The sequence below is a fragment of the Mobula hypostoma genome, chromosome 12 (genome assembly GCF_963921235.1).
Source record: "Mobula hypostoma chromosome 12, sMobHyp1.1, whole genome shotgun sequence".
In the NCBI taxonomy this organism is placed as follows: domain Eukaryota; kingdom Metazoa; phylum Chordata; class Chondrichthyes; order Myliobatiformes; family Myliobatidae; genus Mobula; species Mobula hypostoma.
Window position 1 is genome coordinate 82,164,077 of NC_086108.1, and position 27,914 is coordinate 82,191,990.

Here is a 27,914-nt window from a genome sequence, read left to right on the forward strand (position 1 = left end):
AAAGTTGCACCACATAATGAAGTTTTTGGTTTAGGCCTTTTAGACATAAACACACTTTTCAACAGACCAGTCTTATTATCTAACTAAATCTAGTCAGTTCAGCATCTGAGCCCATCTCAAGCAAGATGATAAAACAGAACTGAAGCGGTTTGGAGAGAGGATTACATAAGAAGTCCAGCAAACATCAGTGATCTGACATTGTGCATGTCCAAAAAAAAGTGCCTGGAGCTTCAAGCTTGGGCAACAGGGCTATATACTAAATATTTTGTAGTGCTGTACCTCTGTACCTCTGAAATGTGTTTAACATGTTTCAAAGGTTTGGAAGAAGAGTGCAAATAACTAATGCAATTGTATAGCACAATTAATGGTAACAGCTAGGGGTGAATTTTTAGGCAATTTAAATTCTTTGCAAACTCTGGGGCTACAGGCTAACTCCTTAGGTATTCGACTTTTCTTGAAACAATGGAATTAAAATAAAGTCTCTGCATATTGCAGTGTCGGGTAAGATAGCTGCGTGGATTTCACACTTACAGCGTTACAGGTGAGCATTTTCATAGACGTACGTCCAGCCCGACCAGTGGATGACAAAAAGGGAGGTGGATTTTGATTTCCTGGTCTGGGAAGTTGTTTCACGTCATAAAAGTCAGTGTTACCCTGTGGGTCAAAGTGTACAAAGTTATCAGCAAAACCATTAATACTATTACAGCCAGTAATTGTAATAGAATCAAAAACCCTGAGACTAACCGCTGGTTGCTGAAACAGATTTGCTGAACCATAATATATTCTCTCCACTGGGGGAAATGGGTACTGTTTAGCTGTCCTGAATTTCCCATGATTTTTCTTCTCTGCATTCCAAAGGTCATCAGTAAATGATTTGATATTATACATTCCCGGGCTGAGGTTCAGTGGCTTCTACAAGACACAAGCACAATTTTCTTTCCCACATTTATTCCAGGTTTTTCCCTATTGTGTCAATATCACTATGCATGACATGTCCACTTCTCTTTGCTGCTGTAAGTAGGAAACACAGGAGCCTAAACACCCACACCTCAATGTTCAACAAAAGCTTTGTCCCTACTTGGACTATATTTACCTCAACTTGCCCTAATGTTGTTATCTTTCTTCTAATTGTGCTGTACAAGTTATGTATAATTTATGTTAGCTTAAGTTTATGCATTTATGTTTGTATTACACTTTAAAAAGCTACTTTTAATGGTATTTATATACTGAGATTGTATGCTTGTGCTTATAAACCTAGAGACTGGTCACTTGCTTTCGACCTGTATGAGCATCCGTGTAAGACACATTTCTCACCTTGTGTAGATGGACGTATATTTTAAACTTAGAATTGTTCTACAGGCCTGTAGTTTAAAGCTGCAAACCATTAATCAGGTCAACAAGCTGATGTGTTTTCTGGAGTGTGCCAGAAATTATAATATAGCACCAAAACAATTGCCTATGCCGGTGACCCTACAGATTTGTTATAATTGTATGACGCACCCTCACTCCAATAAATGATTGCTCCAAAAGTTGTGAATATGTATTTCAGCCCTTTGTTAGCAATTAGCAAACATGCAATCTCAAAGCGATGAAACTTAAGTGTATACAAGTGTAAGCGAAGTGAATTGAGTGGTCCAAGATACGACCTCATCAGTCCCAAGCTACTACAAACTGTAATGAACAAAGCACGAAGCAACTTATTCCCTGCTTGTACTTATACCACGCCCCCACTCAATGTGTCCATTTACCATGATAAACATCATAGATGCGCAACACAGAACACAATGCAGATAGAGAACAGATACATGCTCCTATATTATAGATACTTTCCATAATTCCCTTGATAATTATAAATATATGGAGAATTAACATACAAAAAGATCAAAGAGATATTCAGGTATTTTTTTAAAAAGGGAAGAATTTGCATAGATTTGCTAGGCAATTTGAAAACAAAATCACTGCTCCTTTTCAATACTAATTTAGTTATAACTACATGAAATAAAACCCATTTTAAGGATATTTTTATGGCCAGTTTTATAGTCAACTAGCTCAGCCCTCACTTCATCCCATGGTAAATTTCCTCGGGGAGCACATTCCATGCTGCCAACTTACCAGTTCCACTTAAATTGTGCTCAGCAATAGAAGTGGCTGATCCAAAACCTTTTAGGGCGAGGCGTGCGTGGATCGCAGAGTACAGGTTAAGTGTGAAAGTTGTCCCTAATGTGTCTTAATACCCTCAGAAGTATGAATTTTATCAATGACAACACAGCTTGCCAAATTAGTAACAAAGCTTGGAATGGCAACTGCTCTGCTTGTGCCTGCAAGAAACTACTCAGCATGAGGACACAGCTAAGCGTAACACAAGAAACAGCCTCCCCACTACAGACTCTGTCTATACATCTCACTGCCTCAGTAAAGCAGACAGCATAATCCAAAACTTCAACCTTCAACCAGTTTTCTCTTCTCCCTTCGGGCAGAATATACAAGCTCAACAACAGCTTCTATCAGACTCTTTCACACACCACTTTCAAAGACTTAAAGTACATTTATTATCTAGGTTTGTACACAGAATACAATTCTGAGCTTTTTTCTTCCTGTAGGCAGCTACGAAACAAAGAAACACCATGGAACCCTTCAAGAAAACATCAAACACCCAACGTGTGAAAAATAAATTGCACAAACAGCAAAAAGTGAGCAAACAACACATAGAATATCAACATCAAACCAGGAGTCCAATAGTATTAGATAGACTCTTGGTCTCACTGTCTACCTCATTATGATCTTGCACTTTATTGTTTACTGCACTTTTTTTTGGGAACTTTTACATTTTATTCTGCATTGTTATTGTTTTACCTTATTCTAGCTCAACGCACTGTGTAATGATTTGATCTGTATAAACAGTATGGAAGGCAAGCTTTTCACAGAATCTTGGTACATGTGACAATAATAATAAACCAAACCAAGGAGTAGGAAACATTTGGAGGTGTTTGCACAGAGAAACAATATGGTGATCTCTCACCGCTTACTCCACGCTCATGCTTACAACATAGCAACAGAAGGAAAAGGGCTATAAATTAAATATCGTTGTGTGCATTTTATTGATAGCATAGGTGCAATAAAAATTAAGTTTAGCATATGATGCCCAATTCATCGCCACATATCCTTGGACTGCCATTAAAGTTTACAGTAGCCTTTTTGTAAGATGTTTGCCTTTAATTAACACAGGTCATATTTCAGTTTTGAAGTGATGCTCCTCTTACCTTGGCATACCATGTTGACCCAACGTCCACCTGTGTGATTCTCTCTAACCTGCCGAACTTACCTGCTATGTATCTCAGTATCATATTTCCCAACACCTGAAAGGCCTGAGCCAAATGCCAGCTCCTCATGTCAACGTTGACCTCATTTACACCAATTATATCCGAGGATAAATTCAGGATTACCTCTGTGGGGCCAGCCGTTTCCTGCCTGTAATTCAGCACTATTGAATTTATGTTCTCAGTGTTTTGACTCAGCATTTCACAGCTGTCTCCAGTGTGCCCTTGGCTAATGTTGGTACCTTTCACTAGGTCTTATAACAAAGAACCAAAAAAACAGAGTGGATCTGTTTATTACTTATAAGGAAAAGACCACCTTCTACTCCTCAGAATGGATGGCAGGAAGCTTCTGCTTTTCAGCTTACAAAGTTCATTTTTATGCAATTCTTTTGCTGTTATCTGTTCTGGCTGAGTCAGCCCCCCACCCCCCAGCAGCTGCAGCCTGTTTCATTTCTATCCAAGGCCATGCAATGTACACAATAAACAATGATCAGAACATTACAAACCTCCTGTCACGTACCCTAAGCACATAGCAAAGCACTCTGGGATTATACCAGTTCCATTGTATCACATTACAAGATTAAATACATAAAAACGTCAGTTTCAAATATATTCCCGTACTAAGTGAGAGTACCGGAGAAAAGGGTAAGAGGTGATTTTCAATTAAGCCTGACTTGTGCGTACATACCGTGGCGTAGTGGCCTGTTTTTATACGATCGCCTCTTTCGGTGGTAAAGAGATCATAGGGGCCTCGCTTACTAACCACTCGTTGCAATAATTGGTCTAAGCCACTTCTAATATTGTAGGTATTTGGTGCCAAGTCACAACCCTAAAGAAAAGATATTAAAGGTGAATTAGTGAGAGTTTTGTATTAAGAGTCACTAAAAATTATTACCTGGAATGAAATCAATGTCCCTACTGGACATCCCTCTGCACACCATTCTTAACTTTAGTTGAGTTATTCATCTATGTAAAATAGTGGGCAAGAGGACATTAAACAATCCAAAAGCAAAATACTGCTAAAAACTGGAAATCGAAAATAAATGATAAAACGTCATTGATCTGAAACATTAACTCTGCTTCCCTTTCTTGTACGCTGCCTGACCCAACTGAATATTTCCAATGTTCACTATTTTTAGCGAACATTGTCAACAGTATTTCCAGTTTACAGGTTCTGTGCCAGCACATTCCGTATTTCAACATTGCTGCCTAAGTATTAACTGGACGGGGAGTGGATCTCCCACTCATTGTATACTCCACCTGTTTGTTTCTCCTCAGGAAGGAAGGGATGTCAATATGGGGACCGTTTGAATGGTATTCCCTTGAATTTAGAAATGGGAAGTGAGCTAAATGATTATACCAGTTCCTGAAGGGGATTGGTATGGGAGGTGCTAAGAACCTTTGCCTTCTCCAGCTGGGCCATAGTCTGAGGATAAGGGATTAGCATTTAGGGCTGAGGAGAAATGTCTTCATTCTGATGCTTCGTTTGCTTTTAGTAAATTCTTATTGTGACACAGGAAGCCACTCAGATCATGGGGTCTATGCCAGAACTCAGCAGAGAAATCCCATCGGTCCCATTCCCCCTCCTTTTTTTTTTAACCCACTAACTTATTCTCTCCATTAACTCTCCTTTGATTCTTCCCTCACTAGGGTAGCATGCCACATACACTAAATGTCACTAACAAACTGTCACCACTCTTACTCAGCGGGCATCAACAGCATTCAGCTTCTCCTAAGCAAGATATTCCATCTGTTCTCTCTATCTCACCTCAGGACTCACACTACCAGTTTCAGGAGCAGTTATTACCTCTCAACCATCAGGCTCTTGAACCAGACGGGATCCCACAACCTATGGACCGACTTTCAAGGACTCTTCATCTCATGTTCTCTATATTTATTGCTTATTTACTTATTATTATTTTTTACATTTGTAATTGCACAGTTTGTTGTCTTTTGCACACTGGTTGTCTGTCCTGTTGGATGTGGTCTTTCATTGATTCTATTATAGTTGAGTGTGTATGCAAGAAAACAAATGTCAAGGTTATGTAATACAAAAGTTGCTGGTGAACACAGCAGGCCAGGTAGCATCTCTAGGAAGAGGTACAGTCGACGTTTCAGCCCGAGACCCTTCGTCAAAATGAAGTGGTCCACAGCAGGGGTGATTGAGAAGTTCGTGGCCCAAAGTAGAAGGAGATGAGTTATACAGCTCTCATTACATGCACGTGCAGTTCAACTCTTTGATTATGCAGAAAGTTTGAAATTAACAACATTTCCTTCTACCTTAGGTCATGAACTTATCAATCACCCCTGCTGTGGACCACTTTCTGGAGGTCCAAGATGCCAACTTCTACAAAGAAGGAATCGGTACGCTCCATGACTGCAAGACTAAGTGTGTAAATGTAGGAGGGGACTATGTTGAAAAATAAATGTGCCAGGTTTTCTAAAATTGACTCCTTCCATCTTAGGCCACGCACTTATCAATCACCCCTGGTATTTGGGAGAGATAATGAGAATGAGGGTAGAATAATAAAAAAATGATGAATGTAGAATAAGTGTAAGTGGATGGTCGATGGCCATTGTGGACATAGTGGGCTGAAGGGCCTGTTTTCATGCTGTACCTCTCTGTGATGTTATACTGCTGCCAACTGATCTATCGGCGTATATTTGGATTGCTGGTGGAAATTGGAATGCCTATGGGAAACCAACAGGGAGAACATGTAACCTAAAATCAGGATCACATCTGGGCTCCCAGAGTTGTGAGGCAGCAAAACTGACAGCTGCAATATCATTGCCAACTTTGGAATTCCCTAATCCGGAAAGGTGTGGAAATTCAGAACTTAGAATAGTCAAGGGTGAGATAAACAGGCTTTTGGACACAAAGATCAACAACATGATGATTAGGCAACTGAATGGCAAAGATATGGGAACAGCCATTAATCGGTTGGTTAGCCCAGGGCAGAGGGCAATATAACTTACTTCCCAGGCCAATCAGGCTTAGTGACCTCATTTCTGTTAGTGGCCGTGCTCGATTTTAATTTATTTTCCACTAATTGTATTTTTCCACAGAAATTAGTTTGTTTTTATTATTACAACTCATTGTCCTCTGTTTTTCTGAATAGATTGACACGATTGGCTGTCTGTTGTGAACCAGACCTCCCACCCACTCCAATTATTTTGGCTGAGGCAACATCAATAAATTTTCTATTAAAGAATACAACAGGATGGCACATTTACTATTGCTTGAAGAGATCGGCTCTTGGCACTGCTTGAATCCATCAGTCCCCGTAACCCAGCAGATTTCCTAGCTTTCTCCTCCAGCACCGCAGATGGGATTCCTCCTTTTCCGTATGATCCAGGACCTGGGCTGGCAATCTGGAAAAATAAAGCAGTCAAAATAACTTCTTCTTCTTTCAACGATCTGATTTTTGTAAGGATTCACTTGTTTTGATCTTCAGGTATAAGATAAATAGACAGTGAAATTTCTCTGCCCAGTGGACTAACACCTTTGCAAACATCTGAAATTTGAAATAATGGTCTAAAATATAAGTATTAGCAATATTCTTTGCCAATATTAAACATGACAAGTTCAACCTTTTCTGAAGTGTTGTGCGGTACACGTGGTTGTACTTTTGACTAAATACAGAGTCTTAGCTTGACGCTCTAAAACCCTTTGCAGACTATCAAAGGAGATTTGTGGAATGACAATATGAAGGGTGGTTTCATAAGACTGATATGAATAGTCAGTCCATGAGAGTTAGCCTACAGTGTAAAACCATGCGAAGAAACCTCATGCAAGATGTCCAAGGAATCCATAGAACAGATCATGACAGCAACACATACAGAATGCTGGAGGAACTCAGCAGGTCAGGCAGCATCTATGGAAAAGGGTACAGTTGACGTTTTGGGTCAAGACCCTTCATCAGGACTGAAAGAAAAGATGAGGAGTCAGAGTAAGAAAGTGGTGGGAGGGGTGGAACAACCACAAGGTGAAAACGGGAGGAGGGGGAGGGGTGAAGTAAAGAGCTGGGATGTTGATTGGTGAAAGAGATGAAGGGCTGGAGAAGGGGGAGTCTGATAGGACAGGACAGAAGGCCATGGAAGAAAGAAAAAGGGGAAGTGATAGGCAGATAAGGAAATAAGGTGAGAGAGGGAAATGTGAATGGGGAATGGTGAAGGAGGAGGAGGGGGCATTAGTGGAAGTTCGAGAAATCAATGTTCCTGCCATCAGGTTGGAGGCTAATCAGACAGAATATAAGGTGTTGCTCCTCCAACCTGAGTGTGGCCTCATCGCGACAGGAGAGGAGGCCATGGACTGACATATCAGAATAGGAATGGGAATTGGAATTAAAATGGGTGACCAGTGGGAGATCTTGCTTTGGGAGGTCATGACAGCCTTCTTTTATAGTATCACTACACAGTCAACACTGGAAATTTCTCATTTTGTTTCCATGAATTAACTTAATCATTTGAAAATGTGTAACCAACTTTGCTCAAAAATATAAATCAATGAACCCTTACATTTTTTTGTTTTTTAAATCTTTCTTCTCTAGAGTCAAAAGTACCTCTGCTTCCAGCATTCTTCTTTGCAAGTAAGTCAAGAAAATTAGGGATCTCGTATCTACCTGGGCCGCGATCCATCTGCTGCAATTAAAAAATACAACAATGAAATACTTCCCCATTCAGACAGACTTCTATTCACAAACTAGATCATTTCACTGTCTGTAATTAGATTATTTTATAAGTGAAGCAATCAATCCAAATGTTCAACTATCCAGGTTATTTTATACAGGGTAAAGGGAGTCATGCTGGAAAAAAGGAATACATATTTCACTATTGTTGCTTCCAGAAAATGTGGCAAACATTTTTGTGCCTCTCACAGATTAACTCTTGTTATTTTTTTTCAAACTTCCCCAACCCTTAGAAAAGCAAATCTGACTGGGAATTGATGAATAGATCAGAAAATGAATAATATCTGAAGAAATACTCATGTCACCTCCCCATACATTACAATGTCCAGCTAGACAACAGCAGTAATAGAGGTAGTAACAACAAGATACTCTCCCATAATTTTTCCTGTATTCCTTGTGATAGTTTTTTCAGGAAACAACAAACTGCACGATGCTTTCTGTAAACAAGAAATGGACCATCCCGACACATTTAAAATTATAGTCGGCAATTTTAACCAGGCCTGTTTGAAGAAAACCCTGCCCAAACTGGCACGTAATCAGTTGCACCAGAGGTCCCAACACACTAGACCACTGCTACACTATGATAAGGAATGCCTATTGTTCCATACCGAGACCGCATTTTGACAAGCCAGATCATTTGGCAGTACTCCTGCTACCTGCATACAGATGGAGCACGACTCCAGAGATCAAGACAACTCAGATGGTCATGGGAGGCTGAGGAATGGTTACAGGATTGCCTTGAGTCAGTGGACTTGGCCGTGTTTAAGAACTCAACTAAGGACCTGCATGACTACACCAGGGTCATTACAGACTTTATTAAAACAGCTGTGGATGAGTGTGTCCCCACAAAATCATTCAGGGTCTTCCTCAATCAGGAGCCTTGGATGAACAATGAAATCCAGAACCTGCTGAGAGTCTGATCAGAGGCATTCAAGTCTGAAGATCAAGAATGCTACAAGTGGTGCAGGCATGATCTCCAGAAAATCATCTCTCAGGCGAAGTGGGGATTCTAGACTAGACTAGAATCAACAAAGTTTGCTCGACAGCTGTGGTAGGGTTTGAATGCTATAATCTCCTACAAATCTAAATCTTGCAACATAGGGGACAGCAGAGTTTCATTTCCAGATGAGCTCAATGACTTCTATGCTCACTCTGACCACCAGAACAGGGAGGACCATCGCGCGCCCCCATTCCTCCCGATGATCCTTTGGTCTCAGTACCTGAAGATGACGTGTGGGCTGCCTTCAAGAGAGTGAATCCAAGGAAAGTATCCGGTCCGGATGGAGTACCTGGCCAAGTACTGGAGACCTATGCCGACCAGCTAGCTGGTGTATTCATGGATATCTTCAACCTCTCACTCCGGCAGTGTGTGGTACCCACCTACTTCAAGCAGGCTTCAATCGTACCGGAGCCCAAGAAGAGCGAGGTAACCTGTCTAAATGACTATCGCCCAGAGGCACTTACAGCCACAGTGATGAAGCGTTTTGAGAGGCTGGTGTTGAAGCTCATCAGTTCCTGTCCAAATATCAACTTGGACTTGCTCCAATTCACCTACTGGAACAACAGGTCTACAGCAGATACCAGATGCTGTCCAGATGTTCACACAACCCTGGAACATCTGGACAGCAATGATGCATACATCAGGATGCTCATTGTCACAGCTCAGCACTTAACACCATCATCACCTCAAAAATAATCAGTAAACTCCAAGACCTGGGCCTCAAAACCCCCTTGTGAATTGGATCCTGTATTTTCTCACTCGTGGACAGCAGTCAGGTTGGATTGGCAAAACATCTCATAGAAACGTAGAAAATCTACAGCACAATACAGGCCCTTCGGCCCACAAAGCTGTGCCGAATATGTCCTTACCTTAGAAATTACCTAGGGTTACCCATAGCCCTCTATTTGCCTAATCTCCTCCACAATCTCCATCAGCACAGGAACACTGCAGGAATGTGTACTTAGCCCCCTGCTCTACTCACTTTACACTTTTGACTGTATGGCTAAGTACAGCTCCAACACCATATACATGCTTACTGATGACACCATTGTTGTGGGCTGTATCAATGGTGGTGATGAATCAGCATACAGGAGGGATACTGAAAATTTGGCTGAGTGGTATAATAACAACAATCTCTCACTCAATGTCAATAAGACCAAGGAACTGATTGTAGATATCAGGAGAGGGAAACCAGAGGTCCATGAGCCAGTACTCAGAGGATCAGAGGTGGAGAAGGTCAGAAAATTTAAATTCCTGGGTGTCACTATCTCAGAGGACCTGACCTGGACCCATCACATAAATATTGTGAAGAAGGCACAACAGTACTTCTACTTCCTCAGGAGTCTGTGGAAGTTCTGCATGTCATCGAAAACTTCGACATTGTGACCTAGTATGGGAACACCAATGTCCTTGAGTGGAAAATCCTGCAAAAGGTAGTGGATTTCGCCCAGTACCTCACTAGTAAAACCCTTCCAACCAATGAGCACATCTACATGAAACATTGCAGTAGAAAAGAGCCCTAAGGCAATGCTGTTTTCTCGCTGCTGCCATCAGGTACAAAGTACAAACAAGAGAAAATCTGCAGATGCTGGAAATCCAAGGTAGAAGGTGAAGGTATCTCAGGACTCACACCACCAGGTTCAAGAACAGTTACTACCCCTCAACCATCAGTGTTGATCAAAAGAGGATAGCTACACTCGTTTAAGGGCCCTGTTGTATTGTTATCTCATGCTCATTATTTAATGATATTGATTTATTTCTGCATTGCACAGTTGTTTACTGTTTACAATTCTAGATGTTTACAGTTATTGTTCTATAGATTTGCTAAGTATGCCTGCAGAAAAAAAATCTCACAGTTGTATATGGTGACATGATTGTAGTCTGATAATATTTAACAATTAACATCTCACTCCTCTCCCCCACTCATCTCACTGCCCATAGAAAATGATGCATTTTCTGAGTTAATTGTAACATTGAATTTGATATAGATTTGAAGATTTAAACTACCCAAATTCATTTTAAATAGAAGCCAGATAGTTGTTAGAGGACCAGAGCTGACTGGTCTTAGCAGAGTTGGAATTCTACTTTGCTGTACCACCCAGATTCCATAGCACCAAGGTGGAGAGGGTAAAATAGGAAACTGCAAACAATAGAAAATCTGCTGATGCTGGAAATCCAAGCAACACACACAAAATGCTGGAGGAACCCAGCAGGTCAGGCAGCATCTGTGGAAAAAGAGTACAGTCGATGTTTCAGACCGAGATCCTTCAGCAAAACAGGAAGTAGTGAATGTTTTTAAAAACTGTCATTGAGTGAATGTCACTGCTAATGTCACTCAAACTTCCATAGATGCACAGTGGAGAGTATCCTAACTGGTTGTATAATGGCCTGGTATGGAATGGAAACAACTGCAGAAAATGGTGGATACAACACAGTCCATCACAGTTAAAGCCCTCCCCACCATTGAGCGTATCTACAAGGCGCACTGCCACAGGAAAGCAGCATCCATCATCAAGGACCTCCACAATCCAGGCCATGTTCTCTTCTTACTACTACCTTTGGGAAGGAGGTATAGGAGCCTTAGGTCCCACACCACCAGGTTTGGGTACAGTTATAACCCTTCAACCATCAGGCTCATGAACCAGTGTGGATAACTTCACTCACCTCAATTCTGAAATGACTTCACCACCTATGGACTCGCTTTCAGGAACTCCACAACTCATATTCTCAGTATTATTTATTTTTTATTTGCACATTTTGTCTTCTTTTGCACATTTGTTGTTTTTCAGTTTTCGTTTATGTATGTTTTTTTCATAAATTCTATTGTATTTCGTTATTTTCCTGTAAATGCCTGCACGAAAATGAACTTCAATGTAGTATATGGTGACATTTACTTTGACATTGACTAATGCCAGCATTTATTGTCCCTTGAGCTGAGCAGTAGTTAAGAGACAAACACATTGATGGATCTGAAGTTATATGTATCAAAACCAGGTGGAAACTTGATGGGTTTTTGCATCAATCCAGTAGTTTCATCATTTCCATTACCAATAATGTACGATTTCTATTTATTTTTTTAATGTAGGCTGCTTAGCTACCATCATATGTTTCAAACCCCTTCACCAGGATCCAGAGTCCAGGCTGGATGCTGTTCCAATAACTTTATAACTATGCCTCCTGTACCTTTGCCATTTTATAGATATTAAAGTGGGAACTTGTGTTATAGGGAAAGTGAGATCCAAACATACTGGTTAAATATTGCACCAACCACCAAGGTGCACCCTGTTCTCATTGCTACCATCAGGAAGGAGGTACAGGAGCCTGAAAGCACACACACAACAATTCAAGAACAGCTTCTTCCCCTCTGCCATCCAATTTCTGAATATTAAACCCATGAACACTACCTCACTACTTTTTTATTTCTAATTTTGCACTACTTATTTAACTATTTTATACACACACACACACATATATATAGACACACACACATTATATATATACATTATATTATATATACACACACTATATATATACACACACACACACACACACACACACACACACACTACTAAAACTCTTATGCTCTGTCTGTGACCTCCAATTAGCGCAAACGGTGCATTACAGCAGCACTTTTTTTTGGCTAAATCCAATTTAAATGCGCTAACTTACAGAATGCAGGCAAAGTTCAGGGTTATATATTCACATAAAATTGCTCATTCGCCAAAAATCAACAGGCTGGCTTTCACCCAAGATCCGATTGGCCATCATGGAAATCGGGACGCGACAGCCTGACGCATGCGCACGGCCAGCCTCAGCAGCGATACCTACCGGAGCAAAAGGGCAGGGCAGCTCTATTTCAAGGGGTTACATTCTGCTAATCATCATCAGCATGTGCAGGATTGGGATAGATCTAACTGCCACCCATCAATAAGAGATAATTAAATCTTATTATAATGACGTACTTCGAGACACCCATAAAACCTTTTGCTGCAGTCAAAAGACAGCGGTGACTATATCACGTCCATTCAGGAGAGCGCCAACCACTTCATCAAGAATAATCAGCATCCTTTGACGTTAGTGCTTCATATCTTCTATCCAGCATTAGGGTAAAAAATAATGGTCAGCCTAATTATGCCATGTGGAAAGGGAAGGGGGACATTATGGGCAAGAGATGACGCCAAACGTCGTCGGGAAGTGGCAAGGAGAGGGAGAGAACGAGAATCAAATGAGGCTGGGGACGCACAACTCCAGAATCAAAGAGTCAGGACAAAACAGATGACAGAAGAGACAGAGGAGGAGAGGCATGCATGTCTCCAGGATCAGAGACAAACAACAAACAGCAGAAGAGCTGAAGAGATGGGGGATGCAAGGGCTGCACATCTCCAAAATGACAAAAACAGGCACAGGAGGAGGAGAGAGGAAGAGACAAAGCGGCTGAGAAATGCATGTCTCCAGGATCAAAGACAAAGAACAAACAGCAGAAGAGATGAAGAGACGGGGGATGAAAGGACTGCACGTCTCCAGAATGACAATGAGAGGCACGAGGGTGGCAGATAAACCAGAAATGATGCTATCAAAAGTGTCCTTCATTAAATGAGGAGGAGCTATATTTGCTTTGCTATGCGTTGTTCTTCTTTAATAAACTAAGGTTTTCTACTTCAGTTTCCAAAGCAAAGCAATACCAAAAGCACTCAGGAAAATTTAATGTTTATTTTGGTCACATCAGACTGCACTACCCTTCTCTCAAAGGGTGCCCCAAGAGGTCACCCCGTTGTCTAGTATTTACTATAATACAGTTTTTCTGTTATTATGTATTGCAGTGTACTGCTGCCACAAAGACAACAAATTTCATGACATTTACTTGTGATATTAATAATCTAGCAATAAGCAGAAATTATCTTCTGATTCAATGTAACTGTTTTTCCCAACTAACTCCCACCCTAGGCCTCCATACCATGTTCCATTGTTCAACTCCTAAAAGCCCATAAGGCGTTCTTCTTAAATTCTAACTGAAATGAAAGCTTTATCTGACATTATATAATTTTGCAAGCTGGCACCCCCAGCATTTCAGTAATCTCTCAATACAGTCTTTATTCTCCAGTAACACACAAAATAATGGAGGAAGTCAGCAGGTAAGGCAGCACCGATAGAGGGAAATGCACAGTTAACGTTTCGGGCCAGTCCTTGCGAAGAGCTGAACCAGAATTGTCACTGACCACTTCCTTCTATTGATGCTGCACTTAACCAGAAATCAAAAGTCAAAAAAGTTGCCTCCAGTTTTTGTTAGGTGCTTATCCCTGTTTTTAATTTCAAAATAGAATAAACAAAAGTCAGTTGAAAATCATAAAAAAGGTTACTTACTAAGAACTTCTCTCTTAATTTTTGTTCTTTATAAAATAACTGTGGTGTTTGAGTAAAGCGGTCTACTTCACATTCCCTTGTCCATCCTGGCCCTGATGATTTTTCAGCAATAGACTTAGCACTGAAGTCTCCTGTGTCCACATTATAGTATCCAGGCCCTAACCTTTCCTAAAAGACAATTTCATTATTAGCAACTTGCACAAAAACAATATATATGTGCTCTAACATAGGATGCAGACAAAATTTGTTACTGATCTTGGCTGTGCTCTGGAGCTGTCATGCTTGATAGAATTCTCTCTGCCACTCTTCTCACTGTGGGAATTGTCAAAGAGCAAGTCAACACACATTACATGGATCCATCCCTTAGCATAAGTGCATATAAGATAGGATTTGGTCCAAATCTTAGGCAATTTCATTCATTTCTCATTGTTGAAACCTCAGAGTTATGAAATCTCTCAGCACTTAGATAGCGAGTTTCTCCGATATTTATTCAGTGAAAATAGACTATTTCATATCTTCCCAGATCTGCTAGGTCATTGCCTGTTCATTTAACTACCTACCTCAATCTGTAGCCTCTTCTTTCCTGTCTTTTGTGTTATCAACTATTTGCAACACTGTACTACATTATTTGACACAACTTGCCAACCCTGGCTGGCTGAGAGAAAACAATATCCACCCCACAGCAATATGTTGCTTCTTGCACAATGAGCTTTCATTTATCACCTTCAGCTTTGGGGCAGATCCTTATCAAATATCCAGGAGGTCCAACTGGTTCTCTTTATTCATAACACATTACCTGTTGAAAGAACTCCAATAAATTGGTCATACACGATTTTCCTTTCACAATGACTTTGCCTAATTACCTTGAATTTTTCTGTACCCTGTTATATTGTTCTTAACCATAGTCTCTAGTAGTTTCCACTTGACATCTTAATAGGCCCATAGTTTCCTGCTTCCGTCTCTCCCAATTTTGAATCCACTTAATACTATCCCAATCCAAAGAAACCTTCCCAAATCTAGGGAATTTTGGAAAATTAAAACCAATGGATCAAAGATCTCAGTTAATTCTTTTAAGATCCCAACATACAGTCCATCAGGATCCAAAGAATTATCAACCCACAGCATCAACAATTTTCCTGATTGTTGATCTATATTCCTGATAACTAATTTTCCTGGGTTCCTGCTTTTTTTCCAGTTCCCAATTTATAACTGTTTCTTTGATGTTACTTACAGTGAAGAATAGTGTAAAATATCTATTTAATTCATCTCTCATTGCCTTGTCTCAGTGAGATGTTTCACTGCTACCTTCTCAGAGGCTAGGGAGGAAGGGCAATAAATACTGGCCTAGTTAGTGGTGTCCTCATCTTGTAAGAGAGAGATAAAGGAAATGTATTATAAGCTTTAAGACTTGCTCAAAAATAACTGAGGGCTTTTCATTTAAATTTTTTCTTAATTTCATTTTGCAAATAGTTTTTTTTTATTTTTAAGAGCTTCACTGAAAATACTGATAAATGCTGTTAATTAGCTTGCCTGCTGATAATGTTTGTTACTGTGCAAAAGGCCATCAGTTTATATTTGAACAAAACTCTGATATTTCCCTTTGGTGTAGTCAGTTGTACCTTTGTGTCTGCTTTCTTCTTACAAGACACTGCTAAGGTATAGAATTTACCTATTAATGAATGCAAGAAAATGAATCTCAGAGTAGCATAAGGTGACATATACTGTATGCACTTTGATAATAGATTTACTTTGAACCTTGAAATACGCAAAATAATTACTGTTCAGACTGAATATCCAGCCATATGTGCTTCTGCGTCTCTACCGACCAATAATCCAATTATGATACCACTTCAGCTCACCTGTTCTTCAGTTGCCCTCCTGTCATAAGGCAGTTCAGTAAAAGAACCTTGCTTCTTTTTGTCTGGATGAACATCAAACCTGAAACAGCATCACAAAAACAACATAGTCTTGCCTTGTCAGATATACAAAAGACAACGATGTTGATGCAGAATGAATCAATCGGGCTAATTAAATATTCAGATTCTACCAGATCATGTTTATTTGTACAGGGTGGCATGGTAGTTGTAAGGTGTAAAGTCGGGGTTCAATTCCTGCCACCGTTTGTACAAAGTTTGTAAGTTCTGTCGAAGACCATGTGGGTTTCCCCTGGATACTCCCGTTTCCTTTCCCATTCCAAAGGTGTACAGATTAGTAAGATGTGATCATGCTGTGTTGGCCTAGAAACCCTGGTGACACATACAGGCTTCCCCCAGCACATCTCTGATGCAAGCAACACATTTCACTATATGCTTTGATGTCCGTTTGTATATGTAACAAATCAAGCTATTTTTTACTTTAAAGATGTAAAACATAGACAATAATATAGGTTTAAGTTTATTAGAATGAAATGTGAAAGACTCATAATGCACCTGAACTAAATTGCATCATGGTTTTTGCAATCTGGGAATAAAACTTAAATTCATTCTAACAGTGAACATCATGATAAATTCCAATAACTAATCCCACCTCAGTTGTCTTCCACTATTAGAATTGTGTAGTGCAAAAAGCCATTCTTTCACTTCTGCAAATTAAGTTTAAAAAGGTGTCCCTCATCGGCGAAGGGTACGTTGAACTAGAGAATAATAATCTAACTGTAAATTAGGGTGCTGGTATTTTCTGAAGAAAATCGAGTCAATATGTAAAGAATTAAAATTTAGCACTATTTCAATAATTTGTTTTTATGAAGATTATTTTTGATTGAGAGAATCAGAGACAAACTTCTATATTTTTAATTAAGCTCCATTTCTCCTGGAGGATGATGGGAAATAAGGATAGGAAGTGTCTAGTTGTGACACTTGACAGAACCAATGGACCAGCTGGTCTTTGTAATTCACTGATGTGCACTTATACATCATCTCTACTCTCTCTTAGAAGTGTTGTTTCCATTGCTAGGAAACATATCCATGGGAGTTATTCATCTTCTGGTATTAGTTGGCAAGCCAGAAGTTCATAGAGCATGAAACTGAGCCACACCAACCATCAAGTTCCATTTACACTATTCCACCTTCCTTCCCCCATACTCCCATTAGCTCTTCCAGATTCTGCCAGTAACCTACACACTAGGGGAAATTTATAGTGGTTAATTAACTTACAAACCTAAGCACCCAAGGGAAATACAAGCATTGCAGGGAGAACACGCAAACCCCAAACAAACAGCACTGTAGCTCTGGATTGGGCTGTGGGGTAGCAGCACTACTAGCTGCAATATTGTACATCTCTTACCTGGGTCTGAGCTCCCGCAGTGAGTGTTAGCAAGATCTTTGTCCTAGAGCTGTTAAGGAAGGCAGGCAGATTTGAACCTATTAAATTCAACAAGATTAGCCCCGTACAGATTTAGCTGTGAGCTCATGAGTTTTCTGTTCTTTATGAATTAACTAAGTTATAGCCCAAATTTGCTGAGGTATTAGAATTGGAAAATTGTGTCTAAAACTGAATTGCATAGCAGCCAATATCAGTGGCTGAAGTTCCATCTCCTTCAAAGTAGATCACACAGTAGATCAGCTCTGGATGAAAGCACACCAGTTATAAATTGGGCCGGTCACCTCTGTGTGCAGTTACATCAGCACACAACTGTTTCCTAGAGACCATGCACCCAGAGTAATGTCACTATTCCTCCACCACCAATTTCCATTTTCTTTGATGTAATTGGAACCCAAAGATACATTCTGTGACCAGCATGAAAGAGTCTCACACAGATAAGGAGCACATTGACTTAGTTGTTACGTTTCTCCCAAATGAACAAGACACTCTGTTGATACTAGGAGTCCTGACTGGGCAGCTTCAGAATTCAGTGTATCTTTTAGTAACACAGCAACCAAATGGAAACACTTCCAAAATCAAGCAAACACAGTCAGTGGCATCCTGTACCACCCCCTTACTGTTCACTGGCAGAAGGTTATTTATTCTCTTCAAATAGAATGCCTCATTAATTTCAATTATACAATGAGAATTGAAAACTGCAATGTCTTTGTCTCCTGACAGGCTAAACCCCACACCCATTTAAGCTTCACACACAAAAAATGCTGGTGAACGCAGCAGGCCAGGCAGCATCTATAGGAAGAGGGACAGTCGACATTTCGGGCCAGGACCCTTCGTCAGGACTAACTGAAAGAAGAGATAGCAAGATATTTGAAAGTAGGAGGGGGAGGGAGATCCAAAATGGTAGGAGAAGACAGGAGGGGAGGGGTGGATCTGAGAGCTGGAAAGTTGATCGGCAAAAGGGATACCAGACTGGAGAAGGGAGAGGATCATGGGACAGGAAGCCTGGGAGATTTAACTTTATTGCCTTGGTTAATTTGATGGCCATTGGCAATGCAATTCTCGCCCTGTTCTCAGGTTCCAACTAGGGCATCGGCACGTCTCTAATATATTGGCCGTCACAAAAATCAGTTAGGAAAATATCTCTAAATTCCCAGCGTGAATATTTGTGGTAAACCATATATATATGTTGTAACTGGGTTACCTGTCTGGACACGCCCCTCTGCTGACTGCCCCTGTGGCTCCTCCACTTAGTCCAGGGGCAGACGTTCAGCATGGAGGTCATTTTACTGCGAATAAAAGCCTTTCAGTATTTACTCTACTTCCAGTCTTTTGAAGTTATTGATGGTGCATCAATTTTATTTGCAGTAATTTTAAAGCATGGAACGTGCCCTGACACCCGAAAAGTTAGACCTTGACCCGCAAACACCTGAAGCTGGAAACGCTTTCGAATTCTGGTTGGTTTGCTTCGAATCATACCTAGAAGCGATGGAAGTGACCAATTTCACAGCGAAGCGCAGAGTTCTACTCTCCAGGGTCAGTCCATGGGTCTACTCGATGATCAGAGACCAGCCGAGCTACGATGGCATGATGAGTGCCCTCAAAGGACAATACCTGCGGCCAATAAACAGCGTCTATACTCGGCACTGCTTAGCGACATGGCAACAGTGGCCCGGGGAATCGAGTGCTGAGTTTGGCTGGGCACTACAGACGCTTGTGTGGACCTGCGGCTTCCAGGGGCTGACGACAGAACAGCATGCGGAGCTCCTAGTGAGAGATGCCTTCGTCACGGGGACCAGGTCAGTGTATGCGCGCCAGTGGCTGCTGGAACAAGCTGATCTTACCTTACGTTCGGCAACTGAGCTGGCCGACACGCTGGAGGCTGCTCTGCACAACTCTAAGGCTCTCCAGGCACGCAATCCCCTGATGGCCTCGTGGGCGCCGCAGACCCCGCAACCTGCCGGCAAATCGACCTCGGCTGCTGCCAGTCGCGAGTCCGCGAAGTGCTACTTCTGCGGACTCGAGAAGCACCCCCGGAAACGCTGCCCGGCCTGTGAAGCTACCTGCTCCAGCTGCGGAAAGAAGGGCCACTTCGCCAAGGTCTGTAAGTCCAAACCGCGAGCAGGATCGAGCAGCACCACGTGTGAGACATGGCGGGCGGCCATCTTGGTCGGCGCTACCTCCCACTGCCTACGACCAACGGGTGCTCACAGGGCACCCCACCGCACTGGACCAAGACAGCGACTCAACCCTGGCCTCCGTGACCCTCAACCAAAGCGCTCCCCACCAGCTCGCAAGGTCAATGATGGACATCCTGGTGGAGGGGCGCAGGACAAGCTGCCTGTTTGACACAGGCAGCACGGAGAGTTTTATCCACCCGGACACGGTGCAGCATTGTGGACTCATGATACAGCCGGTAAGTCAGAGGGTTGCCATGGTTTCCAGGTCACATACAACAGACATCCGGGGGGGGTTGTGTAGCGACACTAGTGGTGCAGGGCACAGAATATCGAGACTTTACGTTACTGGTCATGCCTCAACTGTGTGCCCCCTGTGCTATTGGGGCTCAACTTCCAGAGCTACCTGAAAAGCGTGACAATGGAGTATGATGGGCCCCTCCCACAAATCACTGTCGTAAATCCCCAGTTTTGTAGTTATACGTCACATACCCCGCTACTGACCACCCACACACACCGACCTGCATATCCCACCCAACACCATGCCAACTGCCGCACTACCGACACCACTTGCGGCCTCTCCACCCTCAAGATCCCTCCCCTACCGCTGTTCGCCAACCTGACCCCCGACTGTAAACCTGTGGCAACTAAAAGCAGGAGGTACAGCGCGGGTGACAGAGCTTTCATTAAGTCGGAGGTGCAGCGGCTGCTCAGGGAGGGGGTCATTGAGGGAAGCACAAGTCCTTGGAGGGCGCAGGTGGTCGTTGTTCGGAACGGGGAAAAAAAATAGGATAGTCGTGGACTATAGTCAGACTATCAATAGGTTCACGCAGCTCGACGCGTACCCTCTACCCCGCATCGCGGATATGGTCAATCAGATAGCACAGTACAAGGTGTATTCGACCATAGACCTAAAACCCGCTTACCATCAGCTCCCCATCCACCGGGAGGACCGCCCTTACACTGCCTTCGAGGCGGATGGCAGGCTTTATCAATTCCTGCGCGTCCCCTTTGGTGTCATGAATGGTGTATCTGTCTTCCAGAGGGCAATGGACCAGATGGTGGACCAGTGCCAACTGAAGGCCACGTTCCCATATCTGGATAACATCACCATCTGCAGTCATGACCGGCAGGATCACAACAACAACCTCCAAATATTTCTCCAAGCGGCCAAAGCTTTCAATCTCACCTATAACAAGGACAAATCTGTGTTTGGAACCACCCGACTTGCTATCCTTGGCTGTGTCGGGGAGAACGGAGTCATTGGCCCTGACCCCGACCGTATGCGCCCCCTGTTGGAACTCCCTCTTTCCAACACCCTCAGAGCCCTCAACAGGTGCCTGGGCTTCTTTTCATATTACGCCCAATGGGTCCCAAACTACGCAGACAAGGCCTGCACCCAGTCAAGTCCACCACATTCCCCCTCTCAGCCAAGCCCCACGCAGCCTTCAGCCGCATAAAAGGGGACATTGCCAAAGCAGTAATGCATGCAGTGGATGAGGCCATTCCCTTCCAAGTAGAGAGTGACGCCTCCGACTTCGCACTGGCTGCTACCCTCAACCAGGCGGGAAGACCAGTGGCGTTCTTCTCCCGTACTCTTCAAGGCCCTGAAATTCTGCACTCTGCAGTGGAGAAAGATGTCTAGACCATAGTGGAAGCTATTTGGCACTAGAGGCACTATCTCGCCGGCAGAAAGTTCACCCTGCTGACAGACCAGCGTTCAGTCGCATTCATGTTTAGTAACCAACAGCGGGGCAAAGTCAAAAATGATAAAATTCTGAGGTGGAGAATCGAACTCTCCACCTACAACTATGACATCATGTACAGGTCTGGGAAGCTCAACGAGCCCTCCGATGACCTATCCCGGGGAACATGCGCCTGCGCGCAAATCGACCAGCTATACACCCTACATGTAGATCTTTGCCACCCGGGGGTCACCCGGCTTTTCCACTTCCTGAAAGCCCGGAACCTGCCTTACTCCCTTGAGATCAGGACGATGACCAGGGACTGCCAAGTCTGCGCAGAGTGCAAACCACACTTCTACCGACCCGAAAAGGCACAACTCATCAAGGCCGCCCGCCCCTTTGAGCGACTGAGTGTCAACTTTAAGGGCCCCCTGCCCTCCACTAACCGCATTGTGTACTTTCTTAACGTTATCGACGAGTACTCACGGTTCCCCTTCGCCATCCCCTGCCCCGACACCACTACCACGTCAGTTATAAAAGCCCTGCGCAAGCTCTTCACTCCGTTCGGATACCTATGCTATATCCACAGTGACAGAGGGTCCTCGTTTATGAGTGACGAGCTGCGCCAATACCTGCTGGCTAGGGGAACTGCAACTAGTAGGACCACAAGCTATAATCCCCGGGGGAATGGCATGGTGTGGAAGGCCACACTCTTAGCCCTCAGGTCAAAGGGACTGCTGGTCTCCTGCTGGCAGGAGGTCCTTCCCGAGGCCCTCCACTCCATCCGCTCCGTTATGCACATCCACCAATGCCACCCCTCATGAGCGACTCTTTTCTTTTCCCAGAAATTCGACCACTGGGACCACCCTACCAACTTGGCTGACGTCCCCGAGGCCAGTGCTGCTCCGGAAACATGTGAGGAGCAATAAATACTCCCCAATGGTCGAGAGGGTTCACTTACTTCATGCGAACCCCACGTATGCCTATGTGGTTTTACCTGATGGGCGGGAGGACACGGTCTCCATCCACGACCTGGTGCCTGCAGGAGCACCGGGCCCCTACCCTGAACACTCCATGGTGACTATTAACCCCATATCCGCCGATATATATACCCACGAGACACCGCACACTCCAAGCCCTACACAGACACCACACGACTCTCCCATACCGGGCGCAATGCACATGCACAAGGGATTAACAACGCCTAACGTGCTGGCACCTCAAGTCAGGCTGGAGCCAGCACAACCACCGTTGCTGGTGCAATCACCACCGGTGCTACGTAGATCACAGCGACGGACTCGACCTCCTGATAGACTTGACCTGTAAATATACTTGTTTTAAATATTGTCAGTCACTTCACCCCGCAGGGCTCTTTTTAAAAAAAGGAGGGGTGAGTGTGGTATACAATATATGTTGTAACTGGGTTACCTGTCTGGACACGCCCCTCCGCTGACTGCTCCTGTGGCTCCTCCCACAGACCCCTGAATAAAGGCGATTGGGCCTTGGCTCCTCCTCTCAGTCCAGGGGCAGACACTCAGCATGCTGGAGGTCACATTTTACTGCGAATAAAAGCCTTTCAGAATTTACTCTACTTCCAGTCTTTTGGAGTTATTGATGGTGGATCAATATTATCCCCGGATGAGAGTCTTTATCCCTTCAGTACACCCTCCTTTTTCAATTTACTTCCTCTCATTCTTCTAGAAATGTTGTATTGGATGGAGAATATCTACTAATGAAGGGGAGGAGATGGCGGTGTGATGCAGCGCGCAACGGCCTCTCCGGTGATGAATATCTGTTATCTGTCAAGTAGGGTGCCATACACAATTCTGATTGGATGGAGACAGAAGTGAGAGCACGGAGGAACATCTGGTGAAACTTCTGAAATGCCTGTTTCGCTGCCGCTGCTACTGTGTGATCTGAAATCTCTGGAGGGGAAAGCCCCGAGTCCTCGGCTTTGCTTGTTGCTCGGGGGCTGGGGCAGGGTCGAAGCGCTCGGCAGAGATGGTGCTCAGTGTGTGGTGTCGGAGGGCTGGACGGAGGCTCAAAGTTTTCGCACGGACTCAGAGTCGGCTGTGGTCGGGTGCTTCCAGGATGCTGCATCGGCAAGTTTGCAGCGCTGGAAGCTCATGGCAGGAAGAGTTTCTCCCTTCTACCATCTGCGTGAGATGTTAGGGCTATCAGGACTTTGAGACTTTTTTTTTTACTGTGCCCATGGTCTGCTCTGATCAAATTACGGTATTGCTTTGCCCTGTTGTAACTATATGTTATAATTATGTGGCTTTTGTCAGTTTTAGTCTTGGTCTGTCCTGTGTTTCTGTGATATCACACTGGAGGAACATTGTATCATTTCTTAATGCACGCATTTCTGACTGAGTGTCCACATAATCTAATGGATCTATGATTGGGAACAACTGGTTGATGCAAAGGCCATGGAATTAGAACAAAATATTTTGTACAATCACAACACTCCCTGATGCAAGTAGAATGAATCAAAAACTTGCTGAAAAGTACATCAGCCTGAAGAAAACAATTATCAAATGACCTGTAGATCATTGATGATCTCTTTAAATTACATTGGTGTGGGACGGGCCTTCAGCAGTGCAACATTAAAATTGGTGCATAGAGCCCGAGCAGTGTTTGCACACTGATTTGCCTGCAACATTGTGCAACCAGTCCACAACTCATGGACAACAAAACGCAGAACATACATGACAAAATGTTTTTGTTCTACTGAATGAATCTCAGGGTAGTATATGGTGACATATACTGTACATACTTTGATAATAAATTTACTTTGAACTTTGATTATTAATGTAATAGAGCTGGGCTAGATACCTCTTAAATATTGTACTGACTGAAAACCTCCAGATTCATGAGCAAAACTTGAAAATTTCTGGACTCCCTATTGATACCAAATTCCATTTTAAAAGCACACTAGATTCAAGATAAGTATGAGTTATTGCTAGATTATTATATAAGATAATTTCTGCTTATAGCTAGATTATTACTACAGCAATGTCATGAGAGAACACATTGATTTCCTAAAGTAATAACAGCATTTTCTATCCTGGTCATTTACTATAGGTAAAACATTCAGCCATGCTAAGAGGCAGAGTAAATGCACAATACTCCATTTCCTTAAAATGTTTTTGTAAGCCCTTCCACTGATCATTACTGAGGATAATTTGCATGATGTATTATTAACAGAACAGGACTGTTCCATTCAACTGGAAATGCAGGAAGTAACAACATGAGTGCTGCAACAAAGTAGAGAGTCAGGTCCAGTGGAGGCACCATGAACTCTAGTCACAGAGGATTTCCTTTCTGACTTTCATTAGTGCTATTCCAATGATTTGCTTTGACAGGATCATGTAGAGGTTCACACATGAAATTTGGGAAAGAAGGGCAGGAACTTAGAACCAACAGCACATTGAAGGATTTTCTAAGGGAAAGGGAGGTAGAAGTAAAATAGCCATTTGCAAGGACGGAGGAACTAAGAGTGGGAATCTGGGGGAGATGAGGTGATGATGACAGACTGAAAAGTGAAGACAGAGGTGGAGTATATATTGTCAGTCTAGGAGCTCTTCAATGTGATTTGAAAGCTCAGAGGTTATTAGGGAAAATGGTGACTCTGCTCAGTGAGAGAGCATAAGAGAAACTATAAAATGTAGTCCTTAGCTGGGCTGCTCCCATGACCAGGCATTATTATGAAGTATAGGTGTGGGTTGAGCCCTCCCAACCATTGAGCACATCTACAAGGAGCACAGGAAAGCAGCATCTATTATCAAGGACCCCCAACATCGGAGCCATTTTCTCTTCTTGCTGCTACAATCAGGAAGGAGGTACAGAAATCTCAGGACCCACACCACCAGGTTCAAAAAGAGTTAATACTCATCCTCAAGGCTCTTGAACCAAAAGGGATAACTTCACTCACCCCGACACTGAACTGTTCCCACAACCTAAAGATTCTTCATCTCATGATCTCGATATTTATTGCTCATTCATTATTATCATCTCATTTGTTTTTTTTTCTTGCGTTTTTGGATTTGCACAGTTTTATCATCTGTTGCACATTAGTGTTTGCCGTCTTCCTGTGTGCAGTTTTCCGGTGATTCTATTATGTATCTTCGTATGTACTATGAATGCCCACAAGAAATGGATCATGGTTAACATCTGATGGCAAATGCGAAACAGACATAAAAGCGAGAATAGCAATGGCAAGAACAGCATTTACAGAAATGAGAAACATCCTAATGAACAAGAAAATAGCAATTGACATCCGCCTTAGAGCTCTCAGCTGCTACATTCTACCTATATTGGTGTATGGCTGCAAGTCATAGACCATCACAAATGCAATGGAAAAAAGAATCAGTGCAGCAGAGATGTGGTTCCTCAGAAGAATGCTATGCATATCATATACAGACAGGATAACCAACGAAGAAGTTCTACAGAGACCGAAAACAAAACGTACATTACTTTAAAAAATCAGAAAACAGCAATCAAAATTCTTTGGCCACATCATGCGAAGAGAGACATTAGAACATTTAGTTACAACTGGAAAGCTAGAAGGAAAAAGCAGAGGCTGACAGAGAATGAAAATGATAGATGGAATAACATCATGGTTAGAAACAGGGGAGGCAACGACTACAATTCGGAGGGTCAGGGACCGTGATGGATGGAGAGACATGATCGCCCACGCCGAACGGCAAGGCACCTGAATGAATGCCCACAAGAAAATGAATCTCGAAGTTGTACATGGCGACATATGTACTTCGACAATAAATTTACATCAGATGTTGAATACGTGGGCCATTTTGAGTGAGTGAGGCTCTCTGATCCTCCCCCACTTGATCACATTATGTGAGGACTTGATGAGGTTCCCAACCATTTTCCATGTATACAACAAGAATTCTGCAGATGCTGGAAATTCAAGCAACACACATCAAAGTTGCTGGTGAACTTTCGTCAGGACCCTTTCTCGGCCTGAAACGTCGACTGTACCTCTTCCTAGAGATGCAGCCTGGCCTGCTGCGTTCACCAGCAACTTTGATGTGTGTTGCTTCATTTTCCATGTATGTTCTGTGACCTCTCCGCCCCCCGTGATTTACTTCAATCTGTTAGCCAAGATTAAATAAGAACTAAAATAGTTCCGGTACTTTTCTTTTGTCCATTTGCCTCCCACTCACTCACCTAGCTTTCTGAGTACCAAAAGGAGCTCCGTGAAATTGTTTCACATCCATCGAGTGTCCGGCGCGCGTCGGGATGTGCGCACTTTCCCAGGCGTGACTGAACTGTACTGAGAAACCGGGGAAATTCAGGCCGCCATTGAAGAGCCAAGCCTGCGCCACGTCTCCCGGCAACCAGGAACGCGCGTTATCGGCGCGCATCGTGACAAACGGGCAGCTGGTAGGAATGACCAACAGTAGAGTGCTTCGTCTAGTGCCAGGCAGTGAGCTGGTATCGTGTTATCCGGCAAAAGAGGTGGTAATCCAAAGGAAGCGAAAAAGACATCTCCAGTTTACTGCTGTTCAAACTTTCCATTAAGTTTGTACAAGGTCTGAAGACTGAGTATGTTGTTTTGGTTATCGAGCGAATCCACGGACCATTGTAAATCGGAAGACCTGGGCACACTTTTTTTTTACAACTATAATATCTTTCTTCCGCTGAACATGCATTTTATAACGGCGTTCCTTAGTCTTCTCATTCTCTGATTTAGTTTTTCAATCCTAAACAATATAACTCATTTTAAGCAATGTATGAAAATGGATTGTGTGTTCCGTTACACCCTAAACTCGCTAAAAACGGATTTTAACGATGTTGCCTTTTCTCTTGCTCCGTAGACAGCTCCCTCATCTCCGGGTTAGAAAGTAGTGGATTCTGGTCCTATTCTAGGGGTGGGAGGGGGGAGCCCAGATGGGTGCTTTAGTGCCGCAATATCAGCGGAGATGTCCCTCCGATCAGATTGCCTGGTTCCGCTGCGGATCTCACGGCAATGTTGGCGGAAGACCGGTTTCTAGCCAGTAATTATTTCGCGGCGACCCAGAGCTGATCATCGAGTCATTATCACGTTGGTATTTATCGGAACTTGCGGTGTACAAATTGGCTGCAAACATAGTCCTGGGTAGAGTACTTTAAAAGGACACGATTATGTGCAAAACGAACTGGGATGGTCTGCGGCTGGGAAATGATATTTGCATATGTAATTTTTTTTAAATGCCTGCTTTGCCCGTGTAATTAATTCAATGGGGAAGGTCTGGGCACATTACAGGATTCCACACTCAGTAGAGAATTCTCCAGCAGTGGTGTTTCCAGTCTATATCAGAGTTGGGTGTTCCTTTTTCTGTTGGACGTGTTCCACAGCCTTGTCA

At 43.0% G+C, this 27,914-nt stretch overlaps 1 protein-coding gene across 7 annotated transcripts in view; it reads right to left on the reverse strand.

The window, feature by feature from the left end:
• Positions 1 to 27,280, reverse strand: part of LOC134354960 (ciliary microtubule-associated protein 2-like) — a 45,283-nt gene extending 18,003 nt beyond the window's left edge. For 2 of the 7 annotated variants that reach the window (XM_063064508.1, XM_063064506.1), the window contains exons 1-8: positions 26,737 to 27,280; positions 16,226 to 16,304; positions 14,367 to 14,534; positions 7,836 to 7,958; positions 6,552 to 6,689; positions 4,006 to 4,146; positions 745 to 912; positions 532 to 654 (exon numbers count right to left, since the gene is read on the reverse strand). In XM_063064508.1, coding sequence (XP_062920578.1) covers positions 532 to 654; positions 745 to 912; positions 4,006 to 4,146; positions 6,552 to 6,689; positions 7,836 to 7,958; positions 14,367 to 14,534; positions 16,226 to 16,304; positions 26,737 to 26,933 — 1,137 coding nt within the window. In that variant the 5' untranslated portion in view covers positions 26,934 to 27,280. Of the gene's footprint in view, positions 1 to 531; positions 655 to 744; positions 913 to 4,005; positions 4,147 to 6,551; positions 6,690 to 7,835; positions 7,959 to 14,366; positions 14,535 to 14,617; positions 16,185 to 16,225; positions 16,305 to 25,480; positions 25,714 to 26,736 lie in introns of those variants that run through there. The other 5 variants (XM_063064510.1, XM_063064511.1, XM_063064512.1 and 2 more) reach the window with 5 other exon arrangements.
• Positions 27,281 to 27,914: the final 634 nt, after the last annotated feature.